The 20196-nt window shown below is 42.0% G+C and overlaps 1 protein-coding gene across 1 annotated transcript in view; it reads left to right on the plus strand.

The window, feature by feature from the left end:
• Positions 1-17730, plus strand: part of LOC144828299 (uncharacterized) — a 225329-nt gene extending 207599 nt beyond the window's left edge. Inside the window, exons 15-16 of the mRNA XM_078686382.1 lie at positions 11650-11753; positions 16332-17730. Of these exons, the coding sequence (XP_078542508.1) occupies positions 11650-11753; positions 16332-16443 (216 nt within the window). The 3' untranslated portion in view covers positions 16444-17730. The remainder of the gene's footprint in view (positions 1-11649; positions 11754-16331) is intronic.
• Positions 17731-20196: the final 2466 nt, after the last annotated feature.

The raw sequence follows: 20196 nt of genomic DNA on the forward strand, positions 1-20196 counted from the left end.
TGCCGGAGTCATAGCAAAACGCTCGGTCAGCTGCTTGTTGTGCTCTCTTGGTATGAGGTGGTACAGGAATCCAGTGAGAACTGTAGGCGGAGTTTGCTCGAAACTTCGATGGAGAGCTGCATTCTATATTAGAGATAGGGGGTCCGAGAGAGGGTGAGATGCTGGTCTGGTGATTTTGGCGGTCTGATGATACATCACGGTGCAGACGTGCAGTCGTGTTTGTGGAACAGAGAGTCCTGACCCAACCAGAGAGGGAGAGAGAGACGGACCCTTCTTCGAATGCAAGATGCCTAAGATTATGGTGAGGTGTTCCATGTATATCTATCTATATCTAACTATGTCTTTTATTTTCAGGCTCTATGGGCCATATGTATCAACAAACTCTTTTGCGATTCCTAAATAGCGATTTTTAAGGAATCACTATTTAGAAATCGCAAAGTGGTATGTATGTAAGAAATCGCTTCTTTTTAGCGATTCCTTAACATTCCTAAATTGAGATTAGCAAATTGCTAATCGCAAATTTCCCATTCATTTCTATGGGCCAGGAGGCCCATAGGAATGAAGGTAAATTTGTGATTAGCAATTTGCTAATTGCAAATTGTGAATATTTTCAAGGGGGCAGGGGTGTCTCAAGAACACCCTGCTGCAACCCTGAAAATGACATGTGTGGGCATATGGCGCACATACATGTATGAGCGTCATATGGCACCTTTGGATTTAAAAAAAATTGCTTTTGTAAAAGAATTCGCAACTTACCACCAACTAGAAGTTGGTGGTAATTTGCGAATCCTTATGGGCATTTTTGAATTAATTTTTCTTTGATACATTGCATTTAAGGAATCGCAAAATTTGCGATTCCTTAAGTGCAATCGCAAAATAAGGAATGGCAAATTTTGCGATTCCTTATTTTGCAGCCAAAATGTTTCATACATACCATTTAGCAAATTAGCATTCGCAAAGGCCGAAATTTTGCGAATTTGGGCCTTTGCGATTGCGAATTTGCTTGATACATATGGCCCTATGTATATGTATGTGTTGGTGATTGCTACAAATGTTTACTGTGATATTTAGTTATTTCTTTCTCTTGTCATCCTATTATCATGTAATAAAGAAACCTGTTGGGATCTATGCTGAATAGAATTCTCTGTTAGTTGCTAGGTGTTTTAGAATGTTATCTCTTGAGGTTGTGCCAGTAAGAAGAAGCTGTGGAAGGAGCTGGAGGTCTCTTCATGTGCACACATTAAACTCAACTTATTTATCTACAACTGAATTGTGTGGACCCCTCTTTACATTGGCGACGAGGTGGAGAAGCTCTGGCAGGAGACAGAGTATTTTGGACCTTCATCCCTGGACGGTGCTGCCTGGAGCTGGCAGCATACATTTCCTCCTTCTAATTCTGGATATTCTGGATATGAACTATCACTGGATTTCTTACATAGTGTTCCTTCGCTACCTTCAAGTGAGTGTTTGACTTTTCTTCATAAATATATTCCAAATACTACCCCTCCTTCAAAGCGCATTGTTCAAATAATTTTAAACCGTAGCGCGCTCACCGTCACGCTCCTTGTGACGCTTCTCTGTGGAACTCGGCATCTCTTCCTGGAATGCGGCGTCTTGAAGCTGCCTCATCGTCTTTCTTTAGCCTATGACGTCACCGCGCCGTCGTGCTACGTGACCTCTATCCTTGCAGCCATTTTGTTTTCTCGTTGCCTAGCGACCGGAGCTCTGTTTCCGATGCGCCTTCAAGACTGTTCCTGCATCGGGGTGAAAGGCGTTCGTGATCAGGCAACAAAGAAGGTTACACGGCAACAGGCGGCAATAGAAAAGAGGTAAAGGCGCACTTAACCTAACGACGAAAAAAGTTAATTGTAAAAAAGTGAAGGGGCACTTCATTAAAAAGGGGTAAAAGCGCAATTAATTAATAGACACTGAAAAGGGACAAACAAGGAAAAATAAAGGAAAAGAACTGTGCCTGGTTATAAAAAAAAATGAACTTCGCCACGTTAGAATTGAAACACAGAGGTACACCTTAATATGGCTGAACAAGCCTTTGCTACTCCTCCTGCTTTCCTTCCCACTCCCGGTGAGCCTGCAATACCGTGGAAAGAGTGGAAGAAATTGTTTTTAACATATATTCTTGCTACTGGTGCAGACAAGTTTGGGCCAATTCGCAGGCAAGCAATTTTACTCCACAATTTGGGAGTAGAAGGGAGAAGACTTTATGAAAATTTGCCTGAAATATCTTTGGGCATTGGAAATGGGCAGCCCAACAATGTTTATGAGATGAGTATGCAAATGCTTGAGAAAAGATTCATGACTAAAATTAATACTGTATTAGAGAGGCATAAATTCTTTTGTCGTGCACAAAGGAGTGAGGAAGATATAGCGAGCTATGTAGCAGCCTTAAGGGGCCTATCTATCAATTGTCAGTTTGAAAATTTGAATGATTCTTTAATTCGTGACCAAATAGTGAGGTGCACCAATAACAAGAGGGTCAGAGAAAAATTACTTATAAAAGACTGCACTTTGGAAGAAGCCATTCAAATTGCTAAAGGACTTGAAAACACCGACTTGTGGATAAAAGAATTGGATAAGTGCACTGATTCAGTAATAGCCAAGGAAAACTCTACAAAGCAACCTGAGAACAACGAGAAGTCGTCCCTTGTTCAAACTAGTGTCAATGAGACAAAGATTGTTAAACCCCTGGGGAAATTTGATCCCAAAGCTACTAGTAAATCTCCAGACAACTTTCGTCCTAATACTGTAAATTCAGGAAGTTCAGGAAGTTTTCGCCAAATAAAATGTTATAGGTGTGGGGCTCCTGGACATATAGCCTCTAGCACACGTTGCATGGCGAGGAATGCCATTTGTAGAAACTGTGGAAAGAAGGGACATTTGGCCAAAGTTTGTAACATGAAAACTCAATCTGTTAGTGAGATTGATGACCATTGTGAAAATGTTCAAGAGTTTATGATGTGCGTTGATGGAGTAGATGAGAAACATCCTCGGCATCCTGTGTGCTTAATTGATGTTCCTAATGAAAGTACAGATAAGTTAGAAAAACCACATAGCCTGATAAGTTTTGATTGTAGAGATCCTAAACATCCTGGGTCTAAAGACGTTGAAATGTTGATAGATTCAGGAAGTCTTTACACATTATTGTCTAAGGACATGTACATGAGCGTTTGGGCGAATGATGGTGATTTGTCCTCTTGGAGATCTCCAGACATCAGAGCTGTGGGATATGGGGGCAAGACCATAGACATTTTAGGATTGAAATGGATGGTAATAACTTTTTCTACTAAGAAAGTGTTTGGAAGGGTTTACTTAACCAAGCAGGGATCTAATTTGCTTGGCTGGCGTCACCAAAAAGATTTGGGCATAGTATTAAATCCCAATGCCCTTGAACCAGTATCTTCTTTTACGGTTCTCAATGTTGATAGTTTTGAGATTGATATTATGAAGAAATTCCCTGATGTCTTTACAGATAAGCTAGGTAAATTAAAGGGATTTTCGCACAAAATAATTTTAAAGAAAAATGCAGTGCCTGTTGTTCACAAAGTTAGAAATATTCCACATTTGATGAGAGCTCCCCTTAAAGATGAGCTAGATAAGTTATTGAAGTTGAAAATAATTGAACCTATTGAGGCCTCGGAATGGCTCGCACCCATTGTGGTCGCGCCAAAGGATGGGGGGGCGAAGATTTGTTTGTGTGTGGACCTGCGAGACTTGAATAGGAATATTTGGGTAGACAGACAGCCTCTACCCAACATTTCTGAAATGTTAAGTGCAATGGGTGGTGGAGTGATTTTTAGTGTGATCGACATGTCGGCTGCATATCACCAAATAGACTTGAACGAAGAGTCACGTCACCTCACCTCTTTTGTGACTCCCCTAGGAGCATTTAAATATTGCAGAATGCCTTTTGGCCTAGCATCTGCTTCAGCAGTATTTCAAAGGATGATGCAAAAGATCTTAGCGGGTGTAGAGAATGTCTTGTGTTTCCAAGACGACGTGTTGGTTGTTGGCAAAGATTGTGAACACCATGATAGGGTTTTGACAGAAGTGTTGGGGCGAATGAGCAAGAATGGGTTGACTATAAAGAAAGAGAAATGTCAACTTAAGCGTGATTGTGTGACTTATTTGGGTCATGAAATTTCGGGCCTTGGAATCAAACCGAAAAAAAGCATTGTTTCTGCGATCAATAATGCTCCTACACCAACTTGTAAAGATCAGCTTAGGTCTTTTCTAGGCTTAGCGGAATATTGTTCAAAATTTATTAAAAGTTACGCTAATGTTGTAGAACCTTTAAGGTTGCTAATGAAGAATGGTGTTGTGTTCGAATGGAATGAAGAATGTGAGGAGGCATTTAAGAGTGTGAAAGAGGGGATTCTACATGCACCGACCTTAGGTCATTTTGATGTTCGGGCCAAGACCTTAGTTACCACGGATGCAAGTAGTGTGGGGCTTGGTGCAGTATTGTCACAAATCTCTGATGGTGTTGAAAAAATTATTGGATTCGCTTCTCGAAGACTTCAAGGAGCAGAAATTTCTTATTCTGTTATTGAGAGGGAAGCTCTCGCTTGTACTTGGGGTATCAAGCATTTCAGGTATTTTCTGTGGGGTTTACCTTTTAGAGTAAGAACAGATCATAAGCCCTTAGTGCATTTATTCAAAGGTGGTAGAGGCCTGGAGGGGAATGTGACTCCTAGAATATCAAAGTGGATATTATCAGTTTTAGAATACAATTTTGATATGGAATATGTCAAAGGTGAGAAGAATGTAGTTGCAGATTATTTGTCCAGGATGCCAATAGTATCTGAGGGGTTTGAAAATGATGAATTTAGTGCCAGTTGCAATGAGATTTTGGCATTTGACAGAATTGAATGGGAAAGTGCTATGAGTGATGACCAATTATTGAAGACAGTGATGGAAAATGTGACTAGGGGTTGGTCTAAAGACTTTGATGGCGATGTCCGGTTGAAAAGCTTTTCTCATGTTGAAGGGGAATTAAGTGTTGCGGATGGAAAATTATGGCGTAGGAATAGATTGGTTCCACCATGCAGTCTCAGATCTAAAATTATGAGTTTAGCACACGAAGGTCATTTAGGTCGTAATATGACAAAGAGGAGAATTCGAGAATCCTACTGGTGGCCGGGTATGGATGGGGAGATTGATGACATTGTGAAGAATTGTTATGCTTGTGCGAGTAGTGACAAGACCAAAGTAGTTAGGGAACCTCCCCTCCATTGTGTTGAGTTTCCAGAACATCCTTGGGAGAGATTAGCTATAGATTTTCTGGGTCCAATCCATAAGCTGGGAATGCGTAACAGATTTTTGATGGTACTTGTAGATTATCATTCAAAATGGTTTGTAGTGGAGTCTACTGAGTTTATTGACACTAGGAGAGTGATTGGATTTTTAGAAAGAGCGTTCTTAAACGAAGGGATTCCGAAAACTTTAGTGTCAGATAACGGTGTGCAGTTGATTTCTAGGGAGATGAAGGAGTTTCTGGATGGAATGGGTGTTTGTCATGAAAAGGTTGCGGTGTTTAGGCCACAGGCTAACAGATTAGTGGAAAGGGTGAACAGATTACTGATGGAAAATATTCAATTATCTCTTGCTAATGGTTTGACCTGGTCTGATGAATTAAAAAAAATGATGTGGTCTTACAGAGTTACTCCGCACTCTGTTACTGGTGTTTCACCGTTTGTTTCTCTTAAAGGTCGTGAGCCAGGTGTGAAGGAGGTTCCAGGTTGGTTGAGAAGTAAGGAGTGTGTATGGGTCGATCGTAGGGAAGTGAAGTGTGGTGTTGATAAACGACAAGTTGATTCTGCTGTGTTGTATAACTTGAGAAGAAGAGTACGTGAGAACGACTTGAAAGTGGGTGATTGGGTTGTGACAAGGAAGGGTGGATTTGTAGTTAAGGGTGACAGTAAATTCTCTCAACCCAAGCAAATTCAGTGTGTCAAAAGAAATGTTCTTATGTTGTCAGATGGTTCTGCTTGGAGCTGTGGTAATGTTGCGAAGTGTTCAACTCCTTAATGTATTTTTGTCCTTCATGCATTGTTGATCTTTTGTATTTCATTCCCATCTTCTTGGGGATGTAATTGCATTGCCGTTATTCATGTCATTTCTTTTTTTATTATTTGTAATGGGGGAGATGTGTTGGGATCTATGCTGAATAGAATTCTCTGTTAGTTGCTAGGTGTTTTAGAATGTTATCTCTTGAGGTTGTGCCAGTAAGAAGAAGCTGTGGAAGGTGCTGGAGGTCTCTTCATGTGCACACATTAAACTCAACTTATTTATCTACAACTGAATTGTGTGGACCCCTCTTTACATAACCCTAGAGCATATAATTTGTCTTTATTCCTTGTGAGGGAAAGTCGTGCCCCTTTTTTTACCAAGTACTTACAGAGGGATGGGCTATTCCCCTCTAATGGGTAATTGTTGATACGGAAGAGAAATTGACTCCCAGCAGGGATGTCTAAATTCTCATTATTCCATCCAATACATTGCAAGGAGGAGCATGCGCTGTGTACCCTATCGGGTGGGGAGGTGTTGTGATTTGCTGCGTACCCTCTCAGATGGGGAGGTGTGGTGACCTGTTGTTATTTGCGAGCTCCTCGGCAATGGTCTTATATGTTGTTAGTGTTTATTCCTTTCTTGGGTAAGTATTTGTAATCCCTGACTGCCCTCGGGATTGCGTGTGTAAACAGTACTCCAGACCTTGACCTAGAACGTGGAAATAAGGCAACCAAGACCCAAGGTATGTAGAATAGGATTCATGAGTTGCTCATATAATTTCTGGATATGGTCCTATGCAATCCAGCAAGAACAACAAGGGTTAACACCACCCTATATGCCCTTTAGGTTTTCATACCGTCCTCCGCATGAGTGCCAGTCCTGACACTCCCCAACGGAGGGCACTGTGCTAAGAAGTGGCCGACAATGCCACTCGAGCCTTCGCCTATCCACAGACTGTCTAACCAGCCGTCTTAACCGTCCCCCGCAAGAATGCCGGTCCCGACACTCACCAACGAGGGGTACAGTTAGCCTCGGTGTGCAACACTAGAGGCCACTTGAGATACGGGTATCAATGTCAGTGGTGTCCCTCTCTCAAAGTCTGGTTCGGGTAAGAGTCAATATCCACAGGGTGAGTAGTATTTCTCACTGGCTCCCCTGAGATCAAGGAATCAGCAGCCAAATGTTATGTGCGCTGCTGGACGTGGTGACACACAGGAGCTGCAGCTCACTCTTCTCGAGTCGGCAAACAAGGTAAAGGGAGGGTGAGCTTCCACAAGCAATTAGTCTCCGGCTAGCGTGCACGCTCAGAAATGACAAGCAGAGCGGCCGCTCAAACTTGTCTCAAGATGCACACACACGGGGCTCTGAGACGTGCAAACGAGAAAGGGTCGAAGTCCCTTACCTTGGGGTGATTCCTTAGCCCTCTGGTGCATCACGAAAATATCCGACGGGTTCCGTGGTGCCATTGTTTTATACTGCTTCATATCGTGCGCATGCGCCGCGCATTGCCTCACGGGATCTGTAGTCCCTTCCGGTTTCGTCAACCCGGTAATGTAGTTTTCTTGCCCTTTTTGCGATCGCGGTGTTGTCCTCCTTCCAGTTGCAGTTCCTTCGTATCGTGAAACATGACAGTATTGTGAAATGTGGTGTCTTTCTGGATCTTGAGAAAGGATGTGGTAAGTAATGGCCTGGTGACTGACAGAAGCACCAAAATATACAGAAAAGCAGGTCATTACAAATGAGGTAAATAACGCCTACCTAAATTCTATGTCTAATACATATTAGATAATTTTGCTGCAAGAAACATGGGAAATCAACCCTCTTATGTTACAGGAATATAAAGGTTATTTTGAGCTGGCAATCAAGCAACATAAATATGCTCGCCCTAGTGGGGGTTTAGCAACATTCATATCTATTGACCTGAAAGTGGAACATGAGCAACTGGATACGATTATTTCTAACATCCTAATGGTAAAGCTATAATATAAAGTAAGCAATCAAGTCTAATTAACAGAACACCTTGGCTGCGGCTCGAATTCCGACGCAGTGCTCAACATTCCGATCGCAGGCGTGGCTCGGACATCCCCGGCCGTCGTGCGCACACGCCCACCGTGACTCATGACAGCCGGGGGCCGTCATGAGCACGGAAAGGGTTAAAAACCCTATTATTGATCCATTTGTATATACACCTGACACAGAGTTCAAGGACTAATATGTGAGCTACCTTTAGCAGTTTTTTGTTAGACCAAACGATGGATGACCCATTTGTAGATTTTATACTCGCAGGGGATTTTAATTTAAATCTGTTAAAACCTTTTATCAGAGATGATATTACACAGTCACAAGATCACCAATGGGCTATTCCTCACCAGACATTTGAAACAGAAATAAAGCCTGTACAAAGCAAAGTAGGATCTAATTTTGTGAATTTACGAATATTAAACAGGAGATTCCCCTTAGACTCAGCACCTGCATGGACTTTTTACTCACATAATTCAAAGTAACGCATTGACTATACAATTGTATCAGTTAATATCTTTAACAATATTACCTCGTATTATCTGAGGAAGGTGCCTGATAGTGATCATAGTCAGAAAATAATCACCACAAATTTCTCTAGTAAAAAGAGTCAAATGTATCTGACTGTGCAAGGCCAGACTGGATCTATCAACTATAGGCGACTTATCTGGACGCCACATAACAAAGACGACACCAATGAACTGGCACAAAAACTGGTTAAAGATTGTTTTGAAGATAAAAGCTTGAAGTCCCCTATTGAACAATGGGTAAACTTTAGTCGAAAACTAGTCATAACCTATGCCTCTGCACCTAAAGATAAGAAAAAACAAGTGATACAAATAGATGAAAGGAATAAATATATAAATCCATCATATACAATAAGGAAACTGAGAAGGACTCGCAAGAATCTAAGGAGATAGATTATCAAATTTCCATGTAATGAGGAATTACCAATCATACAAAAAAAATAAACCAGAACTTGAGGAAACTAATTTGGAACGAAAGAAACCAAGCAAAGCATGACCTGTGGACAAACATTTTTTATGCTAGCAACTAAACAAATTCAAGGGAATTTTGGAAAATGATAAATGGACTAGTAAAACCTAATAAATCAGTGGTCCCATCTGTATTAACTGAAAAAAATGGGTTAATTTTCTGGTAAATCATTTAAACTCTGATCGGAAAATAATGAATCAGTATGACAATTGGAGTGGGATGGATACAATAACTCATGAAATTGACTGTGAAATTGATATAAAAAAGTCTCAAGTCTCTAAATTAATAACTAAGCAAAAAGACGGGGCACCAGGTCCCGACGGTATTCCGTTTGCCCTTTTGATTTTAGATCGGCATTTGATTACATGCATAGATAACTTCTGTGGAGAAAACTACAGGAGAAAGATCCCAGTACAACTGTTAAAATTAGTTGAACTTTTGTATACTGACACGTGGGTTAGAATGCGGATGGGGAATGGCCAGACACCCGCCTAAATTAGCTGACAAACACTAATCTAATCTGCTATACACAGTTGATGTAATCCTCCTAAATCAAACAAAAGTAGGGATGCAAAACCTAATAGATCAAATATCTTCATATTTAAAAGAAAATGGGATGGTGATAAACAAACAGACTAAAGTTATGGTGATTAATAAAAATTCAAGATTAAAACATAAATCCAACAGGTTTATGGAGAAAACCCAATTAGAACAAGTAGAATCATACAGATACTTGGGAGTCCTATTTGACGAAAATGGAAACTATCGCCCGCAAAAATTAGATATTCAAAGAAAAGCTAATGCCTTGACAGCAGCATTCAGGACCCTACATAAATCATTAGGTAATCTAACTTATCACCCTTTTTTAAAGGTCATAACAGCAAAACTACTGCCTACCCTAACTTATGGTAGTGAGGCTCTAACTGGAAAAGATGCTGTCATTTTAAATAATGCAGTCTCAAAAACTTTTAGAACTCTTTTTCACCCACCTAATAACGCATCACCAGCACAAATAAGGCTGCAGTTTGGTCTAAATGACCAGTTGTATGCCAGAAAAGATCAATTTATTAAAATATGGAATAGGATAAAAAACAACCATGAAAATCAACTGTCCCAGTTATTATGGCAGGAAATAAATGAAAACCGAAAATGACAGGCCTGAAAATAATTAAATACAGTTCTTGAAGAATTTGATGTGATGTGAACTAAGCAAAAAGACGGGGCACCAGGTTCCGACGGTATTCCGTTTGCCCTTATAAGGAAGAACCGGACCTATGGTCAGAATTTCTCATGGACGTTTTTAAAGAAGTAGCATGGACAGGGACGAAACCTGAATCCTGGAGAGGGTCGTTAATATGCCCTATTTATAAAAAATTTAATTCGGACCAACCCAAAAATTACTGGCTAATATCTCTTCAAGATACAGATGCCAAGTTGTTTGCGGGGACTTTACTTTCAAATCTCTCTGAATGGGCAACTGATAATAAGATACTCCCACCTAACCAAACAGGATTTATTAAAGTCCATGAATTAATTGATTCATGGACACTCTTAAAATACTGTTATGAATTCGAGATGGAGTAACGCATTTATGATGTTTTTATGATCACACATTGTCCTTTGTTGTTCTTTTGTTTTTATTGTTTTCTAATTGACATATAGAATTGTATTTGCCCAATGATCTTGTGATGAGTTTATTTATATGATTCCTTTTTAATCTTGTGGTATGTCACATGTTATTTTATTAAAATCCTGTTTGTCTTTTGCACATTAGCTTTCTATACGTGTTGCTTTACATAATCGATTGTGGGGACCATAAATGGTATGTGAATGGTGCAATTATAGCTGTTGTGGATGCTTCGGTTGGATTGGAAACCTTGACGAGTTTTGAGTTTTGACTTATTGATATCACTGATCTCAGTGTGGTGTAACTTTACCCAGGAGAAACCTGATTATTTACAAACAGGGAAAATACATTACACTGCCCCTGTGGCATGTTCTGTAATGGCCCCAGGAACTTTGACATAAACAAGAGCTCTGTGTCTTTCTGTTCACATTGAATGATTCCCCACATCGCAGTGTGAACCAAAAACTGTGGTCAGAAGCAGTTCCTGCTTCTCAACACCCCCTTCAGTGGGTTTGTGGACTGGAGATATTGTGTGGAGACCTCAATCTGTTTCTGACTTGAGTTGGCAGCATTATTGTTGTTAGGGGTTGATTATATCTCAAGTTTAACTTTTTTTGTTTTACTAAAAAATATAATCTTTTTATTTTATAAGGTTGCTTCATCTGCAGTGAGCGATTACTAGAAATAAACTGTGATAATATTGCACTAAAAAATGAAGCCACTCAATAGGAAATTATGTTTTCTTCAGGTGCATACATTGTTGGCAAAGATAAACTACATGAGTGGTGTGGAAAACAAACAACTGTTGAGGCAAATCACACCAATATTGATGCCAACAACAGAGTTGAAGTAGTATTTAGGATTTGTTAGCCTATGGTATGGATTATTTAGGTGTCCGGATCTCCTTACTAATTATCTGGATATATGCGTCCCTTAAATCACTGCATAAATCACTCACAGCTATTGTTTTTCATCTGCAGAATTTCCTCATGGAACTTACTTGTGAGCACCACATGTGGATTGGTTTGCGGAGGAGAGAGGATGCATTTGAATGGGCAAATGGGACCACTTGCAACCAGACAATGTAAGTATTGAGGACTTAGAAATCAAATCAGATCAAGAATCCCAAAAGTGTGAGAAACTATACTTCAAAAGAAGGAAGGTGTGGAGGGAGAGCGTGATGAAGGATTCAGGTAGAGTGTTGAGAGCAGCAAGGAGAGAATATGGCCTACAGATGTGCATGTCACAATTTGCAATTACACATTTGTAATTTGTGTGCCCTGTTATGTTTACTTTAAGCACAATTTAAAGAGTTGTGATGAGCGGGTGAATGAGTCGACTCTAGGAAAGAATTAACAAATGGATTGGTGGATTCCACATTCTCTTATGGATATTCCTACGCACAGATTACTCACCAAACTAAGGAGCATAGCTAGATCTGGAAAATCTCCAGTAGACCCAGAATGACACCGAAGGCACCATTTGACTTTGCTTTCAACTCCAGACAGCCCTTGTACAACAACATGGAACTACATAACAGCACCTTCCCTGCAGGCTGATGTCAGTTCACTTTCATCCGCCTCTTTTGACGCGGCTCCAGGGCCTCATCATTTACTGACTACAAATTGCAATTTCTAAAGTTATTTTAACAGGGATCTTTTTTCCCAGTCATTTCTCCACCTGCAGTCATTGGTTTCAAACCTTCTCATGCCAGCTGGAAGCAGATCTCAATCTTAGACCAACACAAGATCTGTCTCTGGTGCATAAGCCTCAAGCGCGACAAAAAGGCTTGCGATAAATGGGCATTGATGAATTGAAAGGTCATAACTGAGAAGAAGCCAAGCAGTGTAAGAAGTAGGGCCACTCTCTGTCCATGTCACTTTTTTCACGTAAATAGCAGAGAGGGAGAAGTTTAAGGGAGGTTCTGAAACAGAAACATAAGAGATACTGTAAACAGGCTTCTTCATTAAGGCGTCATTCACGTTCTCCAAGATGGTCCTTGAGTCAGCACTTCTGTTCCTCAAATCTGACTACATTTTCCTCCCACCCTTAAAAGATGCGCCCAAGTTCCCTGGTCAACCATGAATCCACAGAAAACTGCAGCCATTCAGGAGGGCTTGCTGCAAATATTTAATTATGTTCTCCCTCCCTCTGGTGCACCTTTCAGCCCCACTGAGTCAGTGGAACATCTGATTGCACTGCCGGTGACCCCTCCTCAGTGTCAACTGACCCCTCTCGGAAGCTTCCTTAGATGCCAAAGGGCCCAGGGCCGCGTGGACTCCATTGCTGGTTCCTCTCCTAGCGACTCCGTCCATGGCATCACTGCTGCTTTTTACTGCACTGGCATGGAGTCCCTCTTTGGTCTAACTTGGAGCACATTCGACTGTCATCCAAGATTCCCAGTGCATGAAGAAGTGATGCCTGCCCTCACAGCCTGCCTTACCTTCACCTGGTTTAAGACCCATCACTGTTGCAGCCTTCCTCTGAGACTTCCCAGCAAGTAAGCTCTTGCTTCTCTCCTCTGCCTTATTCCTCTTTGTGCTTCTCACTCACGGATCGCCTGATCATTTATTGCATTTTGTCTTTTTGTCATTTGCTTCTTGTGCTGTTTCCCCATCTAGGGCAATCATGCCTTTTTCTGCCATGCCACACACTTACCTGCTTTGCCCCTGTTCGCTCCTGCTCCTCCTAGCCATGCCCACCACTCACTGGATATCTTCCCCCCTCCTGCATCTACTTAATAGTAGCTTCACTCTGGACACACCTGCTTATTTGTTGAACTCTGGAACCTACTGCACAACACTCAGTTGACCACCTCCTCTTGACCAAAACTTGGCTCACCCTGATGTTGGCCCCCGACATCGCAGTGGTTATTTGTCGCAGCTTCAAGATTGCAAGACAGGACTACTCGGCCCCATCAACCTCTTGGAGCACCTGAACACATGTGGATTCACCTGATGAGTGAAGAACCCCACACACACCAGCAGACATCTCCCTAGCCCTATTTATACCAACTTCATTGACAATACAGTTGCCAGCTCAGCCAGCGTTACCCCATCCCAAAACCTCTTCACCCAACTCACCCACTGCATCAGTTACAAAATCAAAAACATCTCCAACAACTTTGCTCACCAACGGGGCCCATCTACCCCTCACTGCCATCCAGCATGACAAGGTGGGCACCCCGGAGACCGCACATCAGAGCTGCCAGCTCAGTCTTCAGATTTGTCAAGAAAGAGAAACCCTGGCTTTTCCATGAGGCCCCTGTCCGAGCCGTACATGTTTTCCCTCATACTGATGGAAAAAAGACCACCAGATTTAGAGATCATCGCCTGTCCAGCTGTGATCGCTGTACCTTTAGAGGAACCGCTTTGACCGCTGTTCTTCTGATGGTGTCAAATGTTTGGTTGATGGTCATTGCCAGTTTTGAGAGCTGACCACTGAATTGTTTACTCAGGGAGTTTTTTCTTGGGTGTGAAGGTCTTTATTGATATATTTCAATTTGTCACTTCCAGGATTTCCCTGGAAGTAAAGGAGAGAAAAAACAGGATACCAGACCAACACCCCTAAATGGGGTGAGCAGTCTGATTTGTTTAGTCTCTTGGGCAGTACTTCATCAGGGTGTTTGAGTAAAGTTTCCCTGAATGGAGTCAACTGGGACATTGCTGATGGAAAGCTGATGGTCTGTCTGACTCTATATACTGTGGTCGGTCCAAGGGTTTGGCCAAACTCAAAATCATTCTCCTGGTCTTATTGAGAAAACTAGACAAGAAGTCAACCCATGTTTGCCCTAATGCCAAAACGTGGCCCAGGGCTTTTTCAAGGTTGTTAATGAATTAGTTTTATACAAATACATTTAAAAGAATTTTCAAGAAAAATAGAGTGTACTACGCATGATGCATAGCAGACTCGCAGGCACACTTGTGATCGATGCAGATCTTCTAGAGAATGTGTCTGGCATGTGTTACAGGTGTTCTACAAATAAGGTCTGAAGGACTAATGAATGTAGGTTTAAAGGTCAAAGGCTAGCCGAGTACTTCAAGATAATTCACCCGATGAAGAAGCCTGCCCACCCGTGTAGTCAGGGTTCCGTGCGGTTCATGCGGGTGGGTATATGCCAATTAATAACCCACATAGGCTTGTATCTGGGACATCGTGTTCTGCCTACTCACTGAACCAAAGGGGATGGTTTATGGCAAGCAAATTAATAGGAAGGTCTTGACATTAAATTAAGCTGGAGAGCTAGAACATGTGGTAAATGAAACACATGGTGGCCATTGATAAAATGCAACTGTGAAGCATCTCCAGAAAAAGCAGGCTTGTTATATTAAGGGGCGAACCTTGACCTGGGCAAAGTAACTGTCCTCTGCACTTCCCTTTATTCGTCTGTCAATTCTGAGCTCCTTCTTAGGACTTATACATTTCCCAATATTAGTTTGAAACAACTCACTCCTAGTTCTTTTTGCATTTGCGCCATCCATGCTTCTTCAGCACAAGAATGATAGATGTGCCACTCCCTCTAGAACTGACACCACTCGAGTACCTGAGCTATGAAGAGCTATCACCTGATCTCATCACCAGATCGAGGTATAAATTCTTCATTCCTTCAATATATGAATACTCCCAACCAAAATGTTATTACGTGGGCAACTCGCACAAAAATGTTGCCATTGGGTGGTTATGCAAATTTACACAGCCTTTACCTAAAAGAGCAGAAAATGTGAGCAGCAAAACCATGAGAAAGAGATATTTTGTAGGTGCCACTTAGGGCCCAATTAGGAGTTTTGGTGGTGTGGGAGCGGGGGGCTTGCCACTGCCACACTCCAGGACCACAAAGACTCAGTCCCACCCTCCAGATTACTACTAGAATGTGGTCTGGCTGGCAGTGTGGCAGACCCGCGACTGCCTTTTCAGAGGCAGAGGTACCTTTGAAAAGGGCACTTCCATGGGAATGCCACACAAGGTTTCTGCACAGCACAGCATGGACTATTAGGTCTATGTCGTGCAGGAACTGGTGTGGTTGTTCACAGAGGGAGCACATGTTATGTCTCCCTCTGCTTCCACATGCCCTCTTTGTTCCCTCTTTGGCACGGTGTCCATGGGGTAGAAACCTCCATGACACCGCTGGCAGAGAAAAAACTCGTAATATGCTTGGCGGGACTACGGCGGTCCCATCAAGCATATTGCTGCCTATACTGCGCCGCACCACTGTCAGGGAACGGCGGTGCCCTCGTGGTGTCGTGGTCCAAGGGCAGTGTGGCCACCCAACTTATAATGGGGCAAGTAGACCACTGGTGCGGCGATGACTGGACCGCCACGCTCCCACAAGTCTGGCGGCCCTCGGATCACCAGACTCGTAATCAGTGACTTAGTGTCTCAATTGACTTTAGTAGACAATGTGCTCTCATGCGTACAGTCCTTCTAAGAAGGCAGGTGCATTTCACTCAATTTGCTAAATTTTTTGTCATTTTACTTCAAAATCATAACTATATTTCGCAAAACGTTTACTTGCAATTTCATCAATTACAATATCTGATCTCTTCCGCGGCACCGATTTCTAGCCAATGCATCATCTTTGTGTAAAGTCCCCTCATCTGTCACAAGCTACAAAGATTCCGTTTCTTCCTTGTATTGTCTGACTGGATTTTGCCTTTACTTCTAGGTGTGCAATATCAGATTTTGGGGAGTGCGTCTACATTGAAGATGGAGCCGTCCGGGTGTCTGGATGCTCACTCATAAGACCCTACATCTGTACTCGAGAGCCGCATATCTGAATATGATGTACTGTACCATTACACATCGTGGAGGATACTCACCAGAAACTGCCAGACACTGACACAACTCATTCGTAATCAGAACTTAATAGCATAACTTACATGTGAAACAGAGCTTCGTTCTTCAGTGTTTGCTGTTCCTAAACAGTGATAATAAGCAGGGCCACGTCACGTATCGCCGACTCACCAAGGATACTTGTTAAACCCAGGGGGAATGTAGAAGTCTATTGATCTTAAAATGGTCCCTATCTTGCTGGTAGATTTCAATCCGGACCCCCCAGTCCCCCTGAAAAAAACACCAGGGCAGCAGTTTGTTCATTAAGGCTCGGATAAGTTCAAACGCATGTTTCAAATTGATCCAATGCAACTATATACACCGGGTGTACCGTACGCACAAAACCCTACACTCCATTTTATGCCTTACTGGGTGCATGCTGACCAGGTCCTGGATAGGCTAAATGAGGTTACAAGGTGGAATATACAACTGATATTGTCTGACGGCTAGATTGCCGACTTTGGCGCTGGAAACCAAGGTTAGAGCCTAGATCGCATCCACAGCCTGTTATTCTAGACAGATCACTTAATCTCCCTGTGCCTACAAAAACAAGCGCTAAAAGACAAGCGTGGCCCTGCGGCCGCGAAAGTTAAAGAGTATTCGTGCATGCAGAACGTTTGTCTTGCGGGAGCGAGCTGCGGCTGGTGTGATAATTGCAAACAGATGGCGCCTCTGCTCACTCCCAGAAGGCAAACGCTCTGCATGCATGAGTAGTCATTGAAAACAGTGCAAAAAATGCATGAGTTTCCTAGAAAGTACAGAGCGATTCCAAGAGGTCCCTAATCAGCGCTTGCATGCTGCATTGGCGAGAACTAAAAATAATTGTGTCCTTGCATAACGTAACCGGTGCTCATGTAAAGTGCTCCAATACCTTCGGGTGGAGTCCACGCTATATAAATCTCCATTAAAAAAAAAACCTGAATATTCAGCAAGCCTTGGTAGGTGCAATCTCTTCCCCGACAAAAGGCTAAGTAGGATGTTTTTGCTGTTGGGGTTATGGTTGGCGAAATTCTGCATTGCTATTAAGTGGTTGGCTTCAGAGACTGGCTAAGAGATATGCCGGAGTGGGCGTTGGCTGAGGAAGTCTGCATGAAATTCACAAGGACTGATGGGAAATGCGGGGCTAGCCTGTGAGTAAGAGATTGGTTGCAGTGGATTTGTTGAAACTACCAGGAGCTTAGAGGGTAAAGTTAGTCATAGGTCGCCCTCCACTCAAAATGCAAAACAACATAAATGACCTAGACTATATGGGCACTTATCAACTATTGTAATTCTTTTTAGGTACACTGTATATTGCTTCAATATTACAAATCTCCTCCCTTTTCATTAGTTGTACGGGTAGTAGGTGTATCCACCAATTATGGGTCATGAATCCTTCCCCTTCAATTTTACTGTGGAGATATAGGTAAAAGACAGATTGTGTATATCATATATAATCCTATCACATGTTATAGGTACACATGAAACAACACCATTTTGTCCCTAATTGAGCTATGGGTGTGTCAACAAACCGTTTCTAAATATCTTTGGGAGAGAATGAAGGTACAAATAAAATTGAACAACCACACATGCTAGAATTCTCTCTTTCTAGCAGGGTTCACGGCATGTGTTTAACTCGATCCTATTAATCTCACAGCGTGTGTCTCACTCGAACCTGTAACTTTATTTGGTCTCACAATGGTCGATTCCCATATTTACAATTAGAACCATGCACATTCTGCCCGTTTGATAAGTAAGCCAAACGAAATTTCAGGTGATTTGGTACAGGCACTTCTAAAATCAATTCTTTACACTCAATAGCATGGTGAGTACTTCCGGAAAAAGTCACCACCCGACTCGTGACAAGCTAGACCGTCGGGCTTCACAGAGTCAAGAAACCTCTATGTCCACCAGCACTCGACAAACTTTAAAAAAAAGGAGGTTTCTATCTAGTTGAAAGAATAAATCAGCCTTACTACCGCAAGTGGAAACGAACAACTAGACAGCCTCACTAAAGTCGAGTCGCCCCGGAGCCCATACTCCTTAACACGATAGAGAAAGGTGACCGGCATTCACTCCGCCTATGTTTCATCTCGAGAAACTGTGTTTTATCTCTCGTTTTTGTGGCGTAATCTCGCGATACTACGGACGCCATTTTGGATTGGTCAGGAATACATTATAAACCTCCATTCTTGTGTATTATGCGTTGAAATCTCGCGAGATCTCGGCTCGTGTTAGCAAAATAAACCAACTTTATCAGTTCTTACACATAACATGTAGAAATTACTAAAATTTTTCGATGTTGCTCCACTTTTTCAGCTTTTTAGAAAAAACGGGGAAAGGAAGGGGGCGTTTGAGAAAAAACAGCGAGGAAAAATTCAACAGGATTTTTTGTTTTTTCTTTTTTATTTATTATTGTTTGCATCATATTATTAACAATATCTATTATTTTAAATAGATAGGGGCTTTAACCTGACTTTTTGTATCTGGTTTTTCATAGCCAACAGTACACTGGAATTCTAATCATGGAGGGCCAGGATTCACTATAAACAACCTTCAACAGAGGTAGGGGAGGAACGAATGAAACAGTGGTTGCCACCAGAGGTATTATGAGGTGGACACTTTCAAATTATATTTTGACACGTATAAACATTGAGGACCCAGGCAAATGCCAAGGAACTGTAGTATTTGCTGATTCAATGTATTTTGTTCCATTCCAATAATTCATTCAGCCCAGATCTTTTGCTTTTCTCTTGGAAAATCCATTTAGCCTCTTTCTTGATTAGTAATTGTTCAGCTGTGCGTGTATCGCCTGTGACTTTTTCCAGGATTACCCATTTGAATGAAAGTTTGCTGTTGTGGCAGTGTTGCACCAGTTTTGTTGTAAGTTTTCCAGTCTTAATGGTGCTTAAATGTTCCTGAATGCGGGTTTTTATTTTACGTGTGATAAGGCCTATATAGTGTAATCCACACTCACACTCCAGCCTATATACCACATTAGTGGTGTTACAGTTACTGAACTGTCTCAAGTGCCACTCCTTGCCTGATTTCAAACTCACACTGGTAGTCTTTGAGGTCAAAGGGCAGACCGAACAGGTGCCACATGGATGGTGACCTATAGGTAGTGTCCTGCTGGTTTCTTTGGTGGTTTCGGCACGAGTGTGCACTAATTTATCTTTCAGGTTACTTGCCCGTTTAAAAGCAAACCTGGGTGGTGGCATTTCAAAATCCTTATTAGACAGGATGGCCCAATGTTTCCGTATTGATTGTCTGATTTTTGTGGCTAGAGGATCAAATGTCAATACCACGGGGAGGCAGTCTCTTTTTTCTTTTTTGTTTGTCTCCAATAAGGCACTTCTAGGAGTATTAAGAGCTCTCTTCCTGGCATGGTTAACAATTTTTGCCGGGTAGTTCCTTTTCAGCAATTTTTCGCAAAGCACCTGTGATTGTTCGCCAAACCTTTCAGTTGTGGAACAGTTTCTACGGTACCGGAGAAACTGACCCACGGGCTGGTTGTCCCTGAGTGCCCTCGGGTGGTATGAATGATAGGACAACAAAGAGTTTCTGTCCGTGGGTGGAGTGGCACTTGAGACAGTTCAGTAACTGTAACACCACTAATGTGGTATATAGGCTGGAGTGTGAGTGCGGATTACACTATATAGACCTTACCACACGTAAAATAAAAACCTGCATTCAGGAACATTTAAGCACCATTAAGA

This window comes from Lissotriton helveticus, chromosome 4_1 (assembly GCF_964261635.1).
Source record: "Lissotriton helveticus chromosome 4_1, aLisHel1.1, whole genome shotgun sequence".
NCBI lineage: Eukaryota > Metazoa > Chordata > Amphibia > Caudata > Salamandridae > Lissotriton > Lissotriton helveticus.